This window comes from Chrysemys picta, chromosome 12 (assembly GCF_011386835.1).
Source record: "Chrysemys picta bellii isolate R12L10 chromosome 12, ASM1138683v2, whole genome shotgun sequence".
Lineage (NCBI taxonomy): Eukaryota > Metazoa > Chordata > Testudines > Emydidae > Chrysemys > Chrysemys picta.
The window spans coordinates 8,832,718-8,848,888 of NC_088802.1; the positions used below are offsets into that span (position 1 = coordinate 8,832,718).

The 16,171-nt window shown below is 50.6% G+C and overlaps 1 protein-coding gene and 1 long non-coding RNA gene across 2 annotated transcripts; one reads left to right on the top strand and one right to left on the bottom strand.

Moving 5' to 3' along the window:
* The first annotated feature begins 1,674 nt into the window (after positions 1–1,674).
* On the top strand, positions 1,675–8,190 carry LOC135974720 (uncharacterized). Its single transcript, XR_010591833.1, has 3 exons — positions 1,675–1,828; positions 4,177–4,384; positions 4,873–8,190. It is a non-coding gene; the product is annotated as an uncharacterized LOC135974720 (long non-coding RNA).
* A 6,278-nt stretch (positions 8,191–14,468) lies between these two features.
* Positions 14,469–15,989, bottom strand: LOC103307465 (acetylcholinesterase-like). Its single transcript, XM_024114633.3, has one exon. The coding sequence runs from the start codon at positions 15,972–15,974 to the stop codon at positions 14,469–14,471; it is 1,506 nt and encodes a 501-aa protein (XP_023970401.3). The 5' UTR covers positions 15,975–15,989.
* Positions 15,990–16,171: the final 182 nt, after the last annotated feature.

Sequence of the window (16,171 nt, forward strand, 5' to 3'; positions counted from 1 at the left end):
AGCTGTGTGGGGAATCCAGGGCAGGGATAGCAGTTGGCTGTAGATCGGGATAGAACATCATTAATAGAGCTGTGGAGAGTGGGTGGATCTTAGCACTGGGATAGCATTGGGCTGTGGTTCAGGAGTGAGTAAGGACATAAGAAGATAAGAACAGCCATACTGGGTCAGACCAAAGGTCCAACTAGCACAGAATCCTGTCCTCCAGCAGAGGCCTTCACAACATCCCCTGGATGGGCACTTGTAGGTGGATTTGGAAGTGATTCACTATAGGATAGTGTCATTCTGAATTAGTGTGTTATGTGTATCATTTTTGCCCTCTGTACCACTTCAGAACAGAGTGCCCTTGGCGATTTTATCAATGAAGCTGTTTATTGACGGGGCAGGCAATTGATGGTATGTTTCGAAGCAGTTTTCTATGGCATAGCGTTATTCTCAGTTTGTTGTATTATGTGAATCATTTTGGTCCCCTGTGCCTGTTTGGAACCGAGCGTTCTGTGCCGTTCTATCAACAAAGGTGCTTATTGCCCAGAACGGGAACTTGAAGTTGGGTTTGGAAGCGATTTTCCATGGCATAGTGTTATTCTATGTTGATTGTCTTATGTGGATGCTTTTTGTCCCCAGTACGTCTTTGGAACCGATTGTTCTGGGTCCTTATTGGTGTTAATAATGGTTCTGGTCCAGAATGGGTTAATCATAGACTTATAGAAATGTGGGGCTGGAACGAACCCCCAAAAGTCATCCAGTCCAGCAGCTCCCTGCACTGAGGCACGGCCTAGTAAACCTAGACATTCCCAGCCAAGGGTTTGTCCAACCTAGCCTTAACCATCCCCATAGCGCAGCCTCTCCAGCGTGGGGAAGAGGGACGGGAAAGACAGTGGCATGGAGGGAGGGAGCAGCCCACATATTTTGTCACTGTCTGTGTTCATCTTCCCTGGGGTGAAGACATCTCACTGAGATGCTAATGCCAGCGCACACCTGTCTGAGCCTGCTACACTTTCCACATGCTCCCGTGCTGAGGAGTTGTGCCTAGCGGAGATGTGGCTGCTGGATAATTCCATACAGTGGGATAGCGGAGCACTGTAGTGGCCCTGGAGAGGGTGGAGAATTGGACTCAGTGGCCCTGTGATCTGTCCTTTCCTTGGCCATGCTTCTGCTGGCTGATGCTGGGTCAATCATGTCCCCTTTCTGTGCGGTAATGCAGCAGGCCGGGCTCATCGGGTGGTTCGCTTGGGAGAAGGAAAGCTTGAATTTCAAATAAGAAGGTCAGGCCTGGTGGCTAGTTTGCAAGAGTTATGTCAATCCCACATGCTCTAGGGGTCTGCACGACCAGCTCCAGCTTCCAGTGTACGGGGAGACTTTGGCAAACCAGTACAGTGTTTAAAACCACTATGGCTTATTGTTAAAATGCAACTTAGTCAGCAAGCTGTAAATTGGCCAGTCAACAAACTCAGCTTGACCAAGGCAGGAGGGGGTTTTGGGGTGCCACAGAAGGGGCAGCTTGACCCTGAGTCCCTCCTGATAAGAATTGTGTTGAAGTTGCTGATACATGCATTTTAAAGGAGCAGGAATGTCTATTGGGGTCACAGAGCTGCAGACTCTGGAAAAAACCACACCTAGTTAATCAATAATCAAAAGGAACCTCTTGCTTGAAACTGTTTACTTAACAAGTTTTCTTTAAGGGACATGTCATTGTATTACTAATGTATAAATAAGGGGGGAAAGCTTGAGATAGGCGGGACTGTTCGGGACTGGTCTCTCCCTCTGGATGCATCTTGTGTTCCCCAGCGGCAGACGGGCTGCCACTGTGCCACTTGAAAGCCACACTCAGGTTTGGTAATTATCAAGGGTTGGGGGTGTTTTACTAATCTTGTTGCGGAGGTGTGTAAGAGCTTGAGAGTAGTAAAGTTTACCTTTTAGTGAAAGCACTCTTGTGTTGTCCTGTTTGGCCAGCCATCTATCGGTCGGACAGCCGTGTCTCCCCTGATTTATTTCCTGACACGTCCTCACACAGAGTAAAGTTACCAAGAGCTTTGAGTTGAAAGAACCCCGGGTAACAGAATTTGGAGACCCCAGCGAGGAGTGGTGGAGAGGAAGGAGACGGATGGTACAAACAGTTTGTAGTTTGTCCATTGCAGTAGGAGATAAAAGACGGCGGGGTGGGGTCGCTCCCTACAAGTTCCCGTGTCGCAGTTTGTGAGTTGAAATACGGATACATTCCATTACTGGGACTCAAAACTGAGGCCAATTGCCTGCTTGAGTGGAGAAATTATGTCCAGAGACAGGGAACCAACTCCAGGACACAGCCCCAAAGATCAGAGCTGCCAGACCGTAATACTCTGCCAATGACACTGTGCAGAAACTGGAGTCCCCCAGATGGACCTGATTCTGACTGGCCATCAGGAAAAGTTCCTCTGTCTTATTGGGCGTGGTGAGCAGTGTATGTGTAGCATGTGCAGTCTGTTTTTGGTGATGGTTAAGAAATAGAAGTTATGTAGGATATTACTGTGTAAGGCTCTGACTCTGGTAAAAGACCCTGTAAACCTGCAAAAAAAAAAATTGTGCCCTGAGTCCAAAGGGAAAGGAGTGTTTGCCCTGAGTCCACAGAGAATTGGTAGAGCCCGGAGCCCATGGAGGAGTAGAGCCTGGAGCCCACGGAGGGGTAAAGTTAAATTCTTTTTGCCTGGAGCCCTAGGAACTTGGAAAAGGTGGGTGCCCTATTGTGTGCAGGTAACAGATCTGAACTGATAGAGTCTAACTCAGTAAACAATAGCAAAGAACGTGTGCTTTGTGTCAGAAAGGGTCGCTACCTATCTGGCAGAATGACCACCCCAGAGCAACAAGAGAGAAAGGGAACAAAGAAAAGGGAGCAGGAGGGGTGGGGGCTAGTTGAGCCCACCCTCCTTGCTAAATGGTTAGTGGGACAAAGCCTGTGCCCATGGGAAGGGGCAGTTCAGCGAGGAAAACAGGATCAGGCCCAGACAAGCAGGCAGGCAACAGATAGAAATTGGAAAACAGGTTGGGAGCCCTGAGGGGCATAGGTGCAGGAGTAAGGAGAAGAGTAAGTACAGGCATGGGGAATTCAGATGCTGGGACAGTACTTGGAATGGTGAAATCTGAGTTGATGAAGAACGTAAGGAGTTTCTATTGGAACTTACCTGACCCCAAATGTATAGCAATGTAATCTATGTACAGCTGTGTAAAAATTAAAGCGGTGTAAGGGATTTTAAGCAGAAGAGTATGCTTGTATCTCTCTGTGTGTGTATAGATAAATTGTGTAAGTGTGTGGAATGTTTGTAGGCGAACACTCCTGACTTGTAAAATTCCGTTTTGTAGATTTAAGATAAATTGGTTTTTGTTTTGTTTTGGTTTTAAATAACACCACTAAAAAGCCATCTGAGTCTTTCATTCGAAGGAGCAAAACTGAGAAACACTTTTTGCCAGACACAGGTAACAAGTGGTGTTTGGCTTTGGTGTTTAGCGTTTAACCCTTAAGGTACCCTAATGCTTTCTAAAGTTCAATATCTTTTTAAAGGCCAAAGTCCTGGCTGCAGCAGGGCAGTTAAACCCGGAGAAGGGGGAGAAATTCTGGATCCTTTTTTTGTGGTAATAAAATAGCAGATAAGAGCCGTAGTAAAAGAATAAAAGATTAAAAAAAGACAGTGCCCCTCTGGTGCAACAGCAGGGGTGAGGTGCACAAAAGAGAAGCAACATTAGAAACACTAGAGAGTCCTGTGGCACCTTTAAGACTAACAGATGTATTGGAGCATAGGCTTTCGTGGGTGAATGCCCACTTCATCGAAGCCTTATGCTCCAATACATCTGTTAGTCTTAAAGGTGCCACAGGACTCTCTGTTGCTTTTTACAGATCCCGACTAACACGGCTACCCCTCTGATATTAGAAACACTGAGCCTTAAGGTGGCTCTGAGTAATCAGACTGTCACTTTGATGAAACTTTTGTGTTCACACAGAGCTAACAGTTACACCTTTTGTACAAATTGATATGGCTAATCGAGTGTTATAAAAGTTAAACTATGAAAGGAAAGTGCACGTTTCCCAGGACATGTGCAGTGTATATTGTAGAAGGGGTAAAAGAAATGCCAACAAAGCATGCTACTTATCTAAAATCCTGTTAGGGCTCTAAAGGGAGCCACAATAGGTTGTGTTTTCTTTTTCAGAGTTCTGTATGTTTTGGAAACAGGAGAAAGCAAAACTCGGGTGGAAGTCGATTGTGTCCTTTTTAAGTCAGGGTCTCTGAAGTGCTGATGGCTTTGGATCCAAAAGGAAGCCAGAAAGCCTCTGTGAAAATGCCAGTTACCTTACTGATGGAGGAAGGTGGAAAAAGAAGTCAAACCTAAAAATGAGAGAGGGACAAGTTAACCCTAAGTAGGAAAAACATTCTTTTTGTGTGTGTATGCAGTGCTCAAATCTGAAGCTTTTAATAGATTTGATGCTAATGTTAAACATTGGGATACATTTAACGTTAATAAGTACCCGTGTAACAATGTATAGTGTGTATGATTTTTTGAAAAATCTTTAAGGTTATATGGTAATGATGCTTCTCAGCTATTACCTGTGAATAAACTTAAAGCTTAGCCCAGCAGGAAAAACATTACAAACTTGGTCTGCTGTATAAGAAGGAAAACTGAGGTCCACCACCTCATAAGTTTCATAACTAAACAGTGGGATAATTTCCCCATAACCCTTAAAAGATAGGAGGCATTGAAACCTGTCCTGTCCCGTAGAACAAAAACACAGGAAAGTATGAGGGTAATTCCTCTGGTTTTGCCTGTAATCAGCAGGGATATTTGTAAAAGGAAGGGATATTTTAAGCAATAATCTGCCACCCCAAAACATGTTCTTTTGTCTTTCAGAAAATCAGGAAAAACTGATACCAGCTGAAGAGCCTCCCAGAATACCATAGCTCTATTGTCATGACGAAACTTGTGTTTTGTGTTTTATGTTTTGCATTTTGTCTTGTGTTGTTTGTCTCGTTGCTAGCACTGCTTTGTATTGTGTTACAAAACAAGAAAATACTGCATTAGGCAGAAAAGGATGAGCAAGCATTTTAACTATATTTACAGAAACGCCAGTCTGTCAACAGGGAAACATCCTTAGGTGATAAAGGCACATTTAAAAGTAAAATATGCATGAGACACAAGATGTTTCTGTTGGTGGGAATAAAAGGATGGACATAAAAAGTTTTACAGTACAAAGTGAAATTACCAAGGGAAAAAAGGGTATGTAAAAACATTGGTTACTAAAAGAATAAGACTTGCCAGTTATTAGTTCTTAGTCAACTTCCAGCATGCAAGCCCAGCTGAATGCACCTGGGTGTTGTATGACATTGGATGTAAGAAAAGAAAGGCCCAGGGAAGGTATAGCTGCCCTAATACTATCTCCATGGGAACTGCTGAAGATTATTGGATTTTCCCTGGTAGCCAGGAGGGGTAGGTAGCCTAAAGAAAAGGCTCCCAATAAATGTATTGAACTGCTTTGGGTGGAACTGGATTAGAAGTTGGAGTGCTGGATGCTACTAACATTGAGGTATTGGTAAACAATTGAAGTTATGTTCTAAATGTTTCTGTCATATTATAGCAATTAGGGTACGTGACTTTGAATTTCATGTACCTGAATTTAAATATAGTCAGTTAAAAGTGTCTTATACTTTGTATTCTATTGTACTCCTGTTCCCCTTGGAATGGATCTAACTGCTTTACAAACATTGCTTGTACACCCAGTTACATACTGCAAAACAGGAAGGGTGCAGACTCATGGTTACAGTGCATCATAATGCCAATGAAATTAAATGGGTATTTGCAAGAATTGGCCAGGACCTGTCGCACCACTGGTGGGAAGTGTTATTGGCATGGTCCCCCACTGGCATAGGCATCCTGAATTTGGCCCTACACCCAGGGCCGGCTCAAGGTTTTTTGCTGCCCCAAGCAAAAAATTGTTTGGCTGTCCCGCACCCCAGCCCTGGGCTCTCCCCCGCAACTGCACCCTCCTGCCGCCCCAGCCCTGGGTGACTGGTAACTCGCTCCCAGGGCCGGTCATTCAGCAGGAATTTTCGATGTGCACAGAACACAGACAGGATTGGTTCCCATATGGTTACAGAACTGCAGTAAAGTGGAACAATTTTCAGCTTGTGTGATTGGAGGATATCTGGATGCATATTATAAGACTGTCCTACATAAATGAGGAAAAGTTGAGGTGCCTTTATTATTCTTTTGTTCCTTTCTGTGTTTCTATGGGAAATGCAATATCATTGTCTTCCATTTAAACAAATAAAACTAAAATTAAAAAAAGAAAAAAAAAGGCAATGGCTGTTGAAAATAGCAATTCCAGTCCTAATAACCACTGGGAAGCATTTCTTGCTCAATTTATTCTCCTTTTTCTACAGCAAGTTACAGTGGATGAGTATATTAGATTTGGGAGAAATGAAGTAACAGCTGCCCAAATTGAGCTTGAGCACTCCTGAATTTTGAGGTGTTCAAATCTGGAAGGCAGGTGCTAGATTCCCTTTCTGAATATTAGCTAAATCTGGAAAAGAAAAGTCAATTTCTGCTTCCATGGCTCAGAGGTGGAAATCCTCCTACGTGCCTGGTATTGTATTTAAAGCTGCCCAGTCTAGCAGAGCCTCCCCTCCCTTACTGTTCATTTTAAATTCTAGTGGGATCCACATACCTCCCTTGCTAGGCTTCAGATAGAGAGGGGCACTGTCCATTTAGTTCACCCAATTCTTTCTTTGGGGGAGAGCCCAAGGCTGGGGTGGCAGGAGTTGCAGGTGGAGGGAGAGGCCAGGTCTGGGGCAGCAGGGGAGTGCAGGTGGGGGCCAGATCTGGGAAGGCAGGGTTCATGGGTGGGGGAGAGTCCAGGGCTTGGGCAACACAGGGGTGAGGGGGAGCCAAGGGCTGGTGTGGGGGGCAGCAAAAAACCTAGAGCTGGCTCTGTCCCTACCATTCAGAGTAAGCTGCAGGTTTCAGTTCCATATTCCTTCCCCGTCCCTTTCCTGTTACTAGCGGCCGAGGGAATGCTGGGAAATGTAGTTCTTTACCTGCTCCAGGGCTGGCTCTATAGGCAGGGAGCTAACCAAGGAACTACAGATCCCAGGGCCCCCTGTTCGTTCTCAGCTCCCATGCTGGATTCTTGCACCCCTGCAAATGTGCTGCCCCAAGCAACTGCTTGCTTTGCTGGTGCCTTGAGCCGGCCCTGCCTACACCCCATCATAGTAATCTTGGGGTGCCAAATAGTAGTGGGTTTTGTTACCAGCCTAATGACATGCTGGACCTGGTGCAAAATCCGGCAATTGCAAGTCCCCCGACAGATGAGTCAGTGGTTACTGCCACTGGCACTCGTACCCCCGGGAAAGGAAGATATCGAACTTGTCGCCCCTCCCTTAAATGGGAAAGGAGGCTAAGGCGATCACTTGTCAATTGCTATGCTGGTGTGCTAAGTATGGGATGCCAACAAGAAGATAATTTGCTCGGTCTCGGCTGAGAGCCTTGAGCTTTCATTGGATCTCAACTCAGGTGCATCCAGAAAAGGTGTGACAGGGATTGTGTAATGGCCCCCTTGTGTGAGTGGTGGCCTTTAACAAGGGGAAACTGTACAGGGAGACTTTGGCAAACTGGTAAAGTGCCTAAAACCACTATGGCTTATTGTTAAAAAGCAATTTAATTGGCAAGCTGTAAATTGGCCAGTCAGCAAACTCAGCTTGACCAAGGCAGGAAGGGAGGGGGTTTTGGGGTGCCATAGAAGGGGCAGCTTGACCCCGCGTCCTTCCTGATAAGAATTGTGTTGAAGTTGCTGATACATGCATTTTAAAAGAGCAGGAATGTCTATTGGGGTCTCAGAGCTGCAGACTCTGGAAAAACCCACACCTGGTTAATCAATAATCAGAAGGAACCTCTTGCTTGAAACGGCTTACTTAACAAGTTTTCATTAAGGGACATGTCATTGTATTACTAATGTATAAATAAGGGGGAAAAGCTTGAGATAGGCGGGACTCTTCAGGACTGGTCTCTCCCTCTGGATGCATCTTGTGTTCCCCAGCAGCAGATGGGCTGCCAGTGTGGCTTTCGAGTGGCACAGTCAGCTTTGGTAATTATCGAGGGTTGGGTGTGTTTTACTAATCTTGTTGCGGACGTGTGTAAGTGCTTGAGACTAGAAAAGTTTAGCTTTAAGTGAAAGCACTCTTGTGTTGTCCTGTTTCGGCAAGCCATCTATCGGTCGGACGGCCGTGTCTCCCCTGACACCTCCTTGCACAGAGTAAAGTTACCAAGCGCTTTGGGCTGAAAGAACCCCGGGTAACACCAGGACAAGGATTAGGTGGTGGGTTATGTCCCTTTCCCCCTAGGGGTGGCTGGTCCTGACCCAGCACCAGAGTGAGTCGGGGACTGGCTGGCTCAGGGGATGGGGAAAGAGATATGGGACCTTTACCCTGTTGGGGGCTCTGGTTCCAGATTTTGTCATTCCCATCAGTGCGCAGTGAGTTGTGGAGGCTCAGCCTGTTGCCCCAGACTTTGATATTCCTGCGTGTACCCCAGAATTTTATAGTACTGCAGTCAGCCCCTCTTGTGTGTTCAACCACTGCCAACTGAAACTAAAACATCCCATAGCTACGAAAATCTTAGGCCTCTGCGAGGCAAGGCTAAAGAACTGCATGCTTGCAGTTTGCTAATCTGAATGGGAGGATGGGACAGTAATTTAATGGATTATTAATATGGAAGAGAGTGAGTGACTACTTCCTTGGTTGTAAGTGCCCCTGGCATATGGTTGTTAGGACTAGAAATACTAGAAATGTTTTGAGATAACGAGTAGTTTGTTGAAATGAGAATTGGTGATGTAGTAGAGGTTAGTATGCTGACTTTCTAGGAGTCACTGGCTACATGTTTTGTTTAAAGTTAGCTATAAAAGATTAGACAAAAGGATTTGCATTGGAGCAGTCCGAGGAAGTTTTCTCTGGGCAAGGACCTGATATCTATGTTCTCCAGCAGTAAGAAGGAAGAGAGTGCCTGCCGGTAGCCTGGCTGCTGATTCCGCCAAATCATTTCATCACGCTAGGTAAATATAAATGTTTTGAAATGCTCTAAACCTACTGGGACGTGTGTGTGTGTGTGTGTGTGTGTGTGTGTGTGCACACTCCTGCTTGTGCCAATTACCTATCAGGGAGATGAGCTGTGCTCCCATTGATTTATTCCTGAAACCACCTGGAAAGAAACAGGTAAGTTACCACAGCTTTGGGTTCTGAGAAACCCAGCGTAACAAGCCCAGCCCCCGAGGTGGGCAGGTGCCCCTATCCCAAACTTCGCCAGTCCTAGAGCAGGTGGGCTGAGAGCTGATTGGACCACATATTCCCGGCTCCACAGAGGGGATCTGTGCAGGGATGTGGGTTGTGGGGATGGGGCACTGTGTGCGTGTGGGGAGCTCTCCCTGTGCCTCCTCTCCTTCCCGGGAATGGGGGGGCAATTGTCATCTGCGCTGCCAGCTAGCTGGTTAAAAACCTGTTTCTGTTGCTTGTATCCTATAATTGCCAATTTCCCGACACTTCCTGGTACATATGGCTCTTCCTCACTGAGCACTTGCTACCGGGGGCAGGCGGTCCAGTGGGTTAGAGCAGGGGGCTTGGAGCCAGGACTCCTGGGTTTTAGCCCAGCTCGGAGAGGGGAGTGGGGTCTAGTGTGTTAGAGGGGGGCGGTCGGGCAGTCTGGACTCCTGGGTTCACATTTGCACTCTGGATACAACCTGTGATCTCTAGTCTTTGACATCTGCCTCTTCAAACCCCAGAGCATCATTTACCTCCTAGTGTAATCTTTGTTCCCCGTTATCTCACCATTTAACTTCCACACCCCCCCAAGACACTCACACACACTCTCTCTGTCCCCCCTACTCAGGAGCAGCTAATCAACCTCACAGACCAGGATACTGTCTACACACTAAATATGCTTTAATGCACTGGAGGTGGAGGAGTTGCAGAGGGAGGGTCAATCCGTGGGTTCCCAGGAGGTTTATTAGCAGGATCCTTGTTAATGAATGAGCAGGCGCTATCAGGCACTGGATGCTCTTGGCTGCAGGGAGGGTTTCTTCAGGGGATTGTAATTGCTCAGCTCTTCATTCACAGCCCCCCGGGCTGGTCACGTCCGGACTCTGCTTCTGTGGGACACACAGCAAGTGAGGTTAAGAGCAGCGGGGATGAGCTCAGACTATGCAGCGTCTGGTCTAGTTCCAAATGGGAAGGGAGACTTGCAGGGGAAACCAGGCGCTGCACGGGTTCAGTGTGGGGTACTCTCCCCTTATGGTCAGTGCTAATCCCTGTGCACCAGGGGGCGCTTTGCTGCAGAGAGCGGCATGGGGGGCTCAGCTGGGGACTATCCCCGCAGTCAGTGCTTTCCCCCCTCCCCCCACAGCGCTATATTCTAGCAGTAGGGGATGCTGTGCTGGTGGAGTTCCCGTGTTTCGTAGCATCTGTGACTCCCGGTGTCCAACGTGCAAGGCTCTGTTCTGTCTCCCATAAGAGGTCCCCTGGCATGCAGGATTCCTAGTGACTACTGGATTCTCCTTCGCTCCCTGTGCTACACAGTGACACAGAGGCTGCGCCCCTCCCCAGAGCCAGTTGTGTTTCTTTCTTTCATTGCCTCTTTTCTCTTCAGTGACCTTACAGGCCACCTGCCCCAGTCCCGTCTCTCATTGGATCCATCCCTCCACCCCCACTCACCCTGCTGGGACTCCCCCTCTGAGCTCAAGCCCCCTCGGCTGGAATGGGGGCACTTGGGGTTGGGCGGGTACAGGAAACACGGGCGTCATCATCCTACCCAGTGAAGATGGGTCAGAATCTGTGCCTCCCTGCAGCAGATGGGTTGTGGAGTCCTCAGGGGATGTGAGATCCCCCCCAGGCAGGAGAATGGGGAACCTCTAGGAGGCCAGGAGATCCCATGGAAATGGGAATGTGATCTGGGGTCCTTTCCCTTTGTGGGGCGCCAGCTCCAATCCAACCCCAGGAGTGAGGGGGGGAGTAGCTGGCTCAGAGGGAGGGGGAACACCAGACCGTTCCTCTCTAGGGATGCTGTCCGCTCACCCTGCTGATGCTCACCTGTGGGGCTCAGCTTCTTTGCGAGCAGCGATGCTAGGAGGCTGCAGCGTTGCCTGAGGGGCATCTCCTTAATCTGGGCCGAATTTATTTTGACGTGGAAGACGTTTTGCTTTTTGGGGTCATAGTGGGTCCACTTCCTTCCCCTGCCCTCATCCCCTGTAAGCATCCTGAGGAGAAATTAAACACACCACATAGAGGTTAGTACCTGGGCTTGGAAAGGCTGAGAACTTGCTCCTGCCAAAGTGTGACATCCTGGAGGCAGGGGTCATTAGGAGCCAATTTGCAAAGTTTGGCTCCTTTCCAAAATGGCTGCCATCCCCTGTTGCTTCCAAAAAGTATGAAGACACAGGCTGCCCTAAGTTAAGATGGCTGCTTCCGCCTGTTCTCCACATATGGGGTGATGCTACAGGTTTCCCTTTATAAAGATGGCTGCTATTTCCCATTGATCTTGATGACATTGAAGCCACAGGCTGCCATGAGTCATGATGGCTACCATTGGCCTACGGCCCTTTCCAAAGAGAGACAGTCCCTAGGAAAGATGTCCACCGCTTCCCATTGTTTGGACAGGGACTGAAGCCACATTTCCCTCAGGGAATATGGACTTCCTTTGTGCTCAGAGACATTGGAAGGGGCAGAGTGGGGAACTGAACAATATCTGTGTGTCGGGGGTGGGGGGGACAGGGAAGGCCACTGACGTGTGAGGGATTATGGGGGCACCAATAGGAGGCTATAAACAGAAAGGTTGTCTGAAGCCACCATTTGCCTTCATTTGAGATGGCCTCACTCACTTGTACTAAGTTTAGTAGCTTCTATGTAACATATGGAATAGAAAAAGTGTTAGCATCCCCATGCAATGAAACTATAGTATCTGTTTTTTCCCCAAATACAGAGCAGAATTATTTATTGAACAATTCTGCCTTTTCTGCCTTACGATTGATAATTCTGCCATTTCCAGCTAGTAATGGACCAATCTCATAGTCAGAATTCTAGTTTCCTAATATATTCAAAGAACTCCTTATTGTCCTTAACTCTGCTGGCCATAGATTTCTCTGTGTGTCTCTTTGCTTCTCTTCTCAATTTTCTACAATTCCTAATGTCTGATTTATATTCATTAGTATCAGCTTCCCCTTTCTTCTATGTGTTGGATATTATCTTTTTAATTTTCACAGCTGTCTCCTTCACTTCCGTAATTTGGGAGTGAACGGATCCAAACTGGGTGGTTAAGATGGAAACGGGGAATGTTTGAATTTTAAAGATTTCTTTTGGAGTCTTGCTTGCTTGTTTTGGGTGGAAGGGAGTATCGATTGGTAGCTAAGGCCAGGTGTAGGCTTAAATGTTAAATTGCCACAGTTATCTCAGTTAGAGATGTGGAAAAAGCCACACACCTGACTGCCACAGCTGTGTGACCTAGCCCCTAGGGTAGCTGTAGTTATGTGAATGGAAAGGCGTTATTGTTAATTTTGCTTCTGATTTTTGGGCAGGTGATGTTCCCCCACTGATGGAGGAACCCCTTTTGTTGCTGCCAGGGCCGGCTCTAGGATTTTTGCCGCCCCAAGCAAAAACAATTTTGGCTGCCCCCCCCCACGTTTTTTTCTTACCCCACCCCCGGCCCCGCCTCAAGTCCGCCCCTTCCCCAAATCCCCAGCCCTGCCTCCTCCCCCCAGGCTAGGGTGACCAGATTACAAGCCTAAAATATCGGGACTGGGGCGGAGCCAAAAAAGGGGGCGGGGCCAAAAAATTTAAGGGGCCTGGGGCATTAGCAGGCCCCGCGCGCTGCCCTCCCCGCGGAGCCTCCCACCCCCTGGCCCGCCACGGACATATGCGGGGCAGCGCGGAGCGGGCAGGAGCCGGGTGGGTGGCAGGGGCCGAATCCCCGCTGCTGCCAGGGAGCCCCGCGCCTCTCCCTCCCGCTCGCGGCTGTGGCTCCCTCCCGACGCGACGCGCCCCCCCCGCTGCCCCGGGCACATGCGGCGCGCGTCCCCCGCGCCTAGTCTCCCTCCCGCCGGGAAGGAGCAGCTGGATGTGCGCCGCATGTGCGCGGGGAAGCGGGGCGCGTCCGGCCAGGAAGGAGCCGCGGCCGTGAGCGGGACGGAGAGGCGCGGGGCTCCCCAGCAGCAGCGGGGATTCAGCCCGCGCCACCCACCCACCCCCCGCCCGCTCCGCGCTGCCCCGGCCCGGACCCACCGCGCTGCCCCCGCCCGGACCCACCGCGCTGCCCCGCGGGCTGCAGGGCTGGAGCAGCCTCCAGGCTGCACTCCCGGCCCCGGGTGAGGCAGCCCGCGGGAAAAGAAGCCCTCTGGCGCGGCGGGGGGGCTCACAGCTGAGCCCGCCGTCTCCCTCCCTTGCCAGGCCCCCTTTGCCTGCCCGGTGCCCGGGTGCTGGAGCTGACTTACCAGCTCCAGGATCCAGGCACCGCCGCCGCCAGTCCCTCCCTCCAGGCTTGCACCGCCATGCTGCAAGCCTGGGAGGGAGGAGGAATGCTGGGGAAGAGGCGGGGCCAGGGCGGGGATTTGAGGAGGGAGCCAATGGGGGGAGAAGGGGGCGGAGCCGGAGCGGAAGGGAAAATTTCTTCTTTGTCCCGCGTCCCGACCAAACATCGGTCGGGACGCGGGACAAAGAAGCAAATATCGGGACAGTCCCGATAAAATCGGGACGTCTGGTCACCCTACCCCAGGCTCTCAAGCCTGGGAGGGAGGGGGAGCAGCGGCGCGCGAATCAGCTGTTTCGCGCGCTGTGGCCGCTCGTGATCTCCCCCTCCCTTCCAGGTTTGAGAGCCTGGGAGGGAGGGCGAGCAGCGGCGCATGAATCGCTGAGGTGAGCTATGGCGGCCGGGGCACATTTTTAGGGGCAGCAGGGGCGGCATTCTGGCGCCGGCCATGTCGCCCCTAAAAATGTGCCGCCCCAAGCACCAGCTTGTTTTGCTGGTACCTAGAGCCGGCCCTGGTTGCTGCAGGCTGTATTGACATGATGAGCTGACGTAGCCAGGGCTGTATAGTGTTTGGAGCATGGACACATCCTCTCAGCTTGTATGGCCAGGCTGGGAATGGGCAGGCAGAGCTTTGAGATCATTGGCAACTAGCTAAAAGTCATGTTTCCTTGAATGAGGATGTGTGTATTTGTGGGATCACCGATATCCTGGTGAGGGAAGAAGGAAATTATCACTAACTTGGACTCAGGGAGCTAAGATTTTACCTCCCTGAAGTAAGATCAGCTCCAGGTCATGAGCTTCAACCAGTTAGATTAACTATTTTCCAAAGAGACCTGTTCTTTGCTATGGCATTGAGACGGGTCTTCCTGGATGTTGTGTTCCCCTGGCCAAAGAGTGACAGCTGCTCTCATGGTCTGGCTCAGGGGATCAGAGGATAGTGGGGGATTCCCTTACCCGGTCCTGGCAAACTCCGCAGTCCACTGCATCACCGTGCGGCTCAGCACTTCCTCAGCCTCTGTGTGCGTGGAGTTGGCTCCTGCCAGGGACCACAGAGTTCCGAACTGATAGGGGAGCTCAGAGCCATGTGGCACCCCTGTCCATTCTGCTGTAGACAATCCACTGGGGCGCTGGTTGAAGCTGTAGGCAAACACGGGATTGCCGGCCTCTGCTTCTCGCCTAGCCAGCTCGGCTACTGGGCACACAATGGCGTAGTCACCAGCAATTTGTTCCATGGCCCATCGATACTGTGCCTTTCCTTGCTTCTCCCCCTCCTGGCTGTACCACCAAGCCACAGCCTGGACGGCTTCTTCTGGTGCCCCTGGCACGATGAGCTTCAACACCTGCAGTAGCTCCTCCATACCGACATTGCTGGCGTTCTGCAGGTGTAAGGTGGGGGCACCAAAGAGTAGTAGGTAGGAGCCTTCGTTGGCAGTGAAACCAGCTGCGATGGGTATAGGCTGGCTCTGCTTAGCCTGCAGGAGTCTTGATGGTGAATCAGGAAGGAAATCCCCATCTGTTGTTGGAACAAAGGGAAACCCCAGCAGATCCCTGTGGTGCAAGACGGAGAACTCGTGTTTGGGGAACTCCCCAGGTTCCTTCCCCTGCAGGCAGCCCACCAGGGCCGTGTCATCGCTATCGGTGCATCCCAGCAACTGGCCCAGCCTGTGGCCTCTCTCCTTGGCCTCCTCAAGCGAAATCCAAGCCCAGGGTGCTGTCGGGGATCCACTCTGCAGCATGGCGCGGGTGAAGAGGGGCCGGCTCCCCGGGGAGAGGAGGTGGAAGCCGACTGATGCAGCCCCAGAGCCATGGCCCGAAAGCATCACGTGGGCTGGCTCCCCTCCAAAGGCGGCTGCATTATCCCGCAGCCAGTGCAATGCCAGGCGCTGGTCCCACAAGCCGGCGTTCCCCGGGGCGGCCGGGGGCAGAGACAGGAAGCCCAGCGCCCCCAGCCGGTAGTTCATGGAGGCCACGATCACGTTCTCAGTGGCGGCTAAGAAGCGCCCGTCATAAATCTTGAGGGAGGCTGCACCTGAGAAGAACCCACCACTGTGGATCCAGATGAGGATGGGGGCCGGTGCAGGGGGCTGGGGATGGGGCACCCAGATATTGAGGAAGAGGCAGTCCTCAGACTGCGGCCTTGTGGGTGTGAATAATTCGTCCTCAGGGTAAGTAGGAATTGGATGCTGGTGGCAGACATTGCCGAAGCTGGTGGTCTCCAGGATTTGGCTCCAGGGCTGGTGGGGAAGCGGTTTCTGGAAGCGCAAGGTCCCCACGGGGGGCTCGGCGTAGGGGATGCCCAGGAAGGCCGTCACTGTGCTGGAGCCGGCCTGGAGGCGCTTGCCCCGGATGGGGCCACTGGTGGTGAGCACCACGGTGCCATCGTCATCGGAGCCAGAGTTGAAGCCCGGCAGGGAGAGGAGGAGCAGGCAGGGGAGCGCAGGGAGGAGTCCCAGCATTGCAGCAGCTGGAAGGGAAACCACCCCCAGGAGGGAGTTATAAGAAATGGGATCTGGGGTTTTTCCCTTCTAGAGGGCACTGGCTCCCTTCCAGTCCCAGCCACCTAAATCCAGACAGCAGGAGGTAGCTCCCTACATCAGCCTAGATCCCCGTTAAGAAATACAGTCCCCTGGTCTTTTCTGTTCATGCTCCAGCT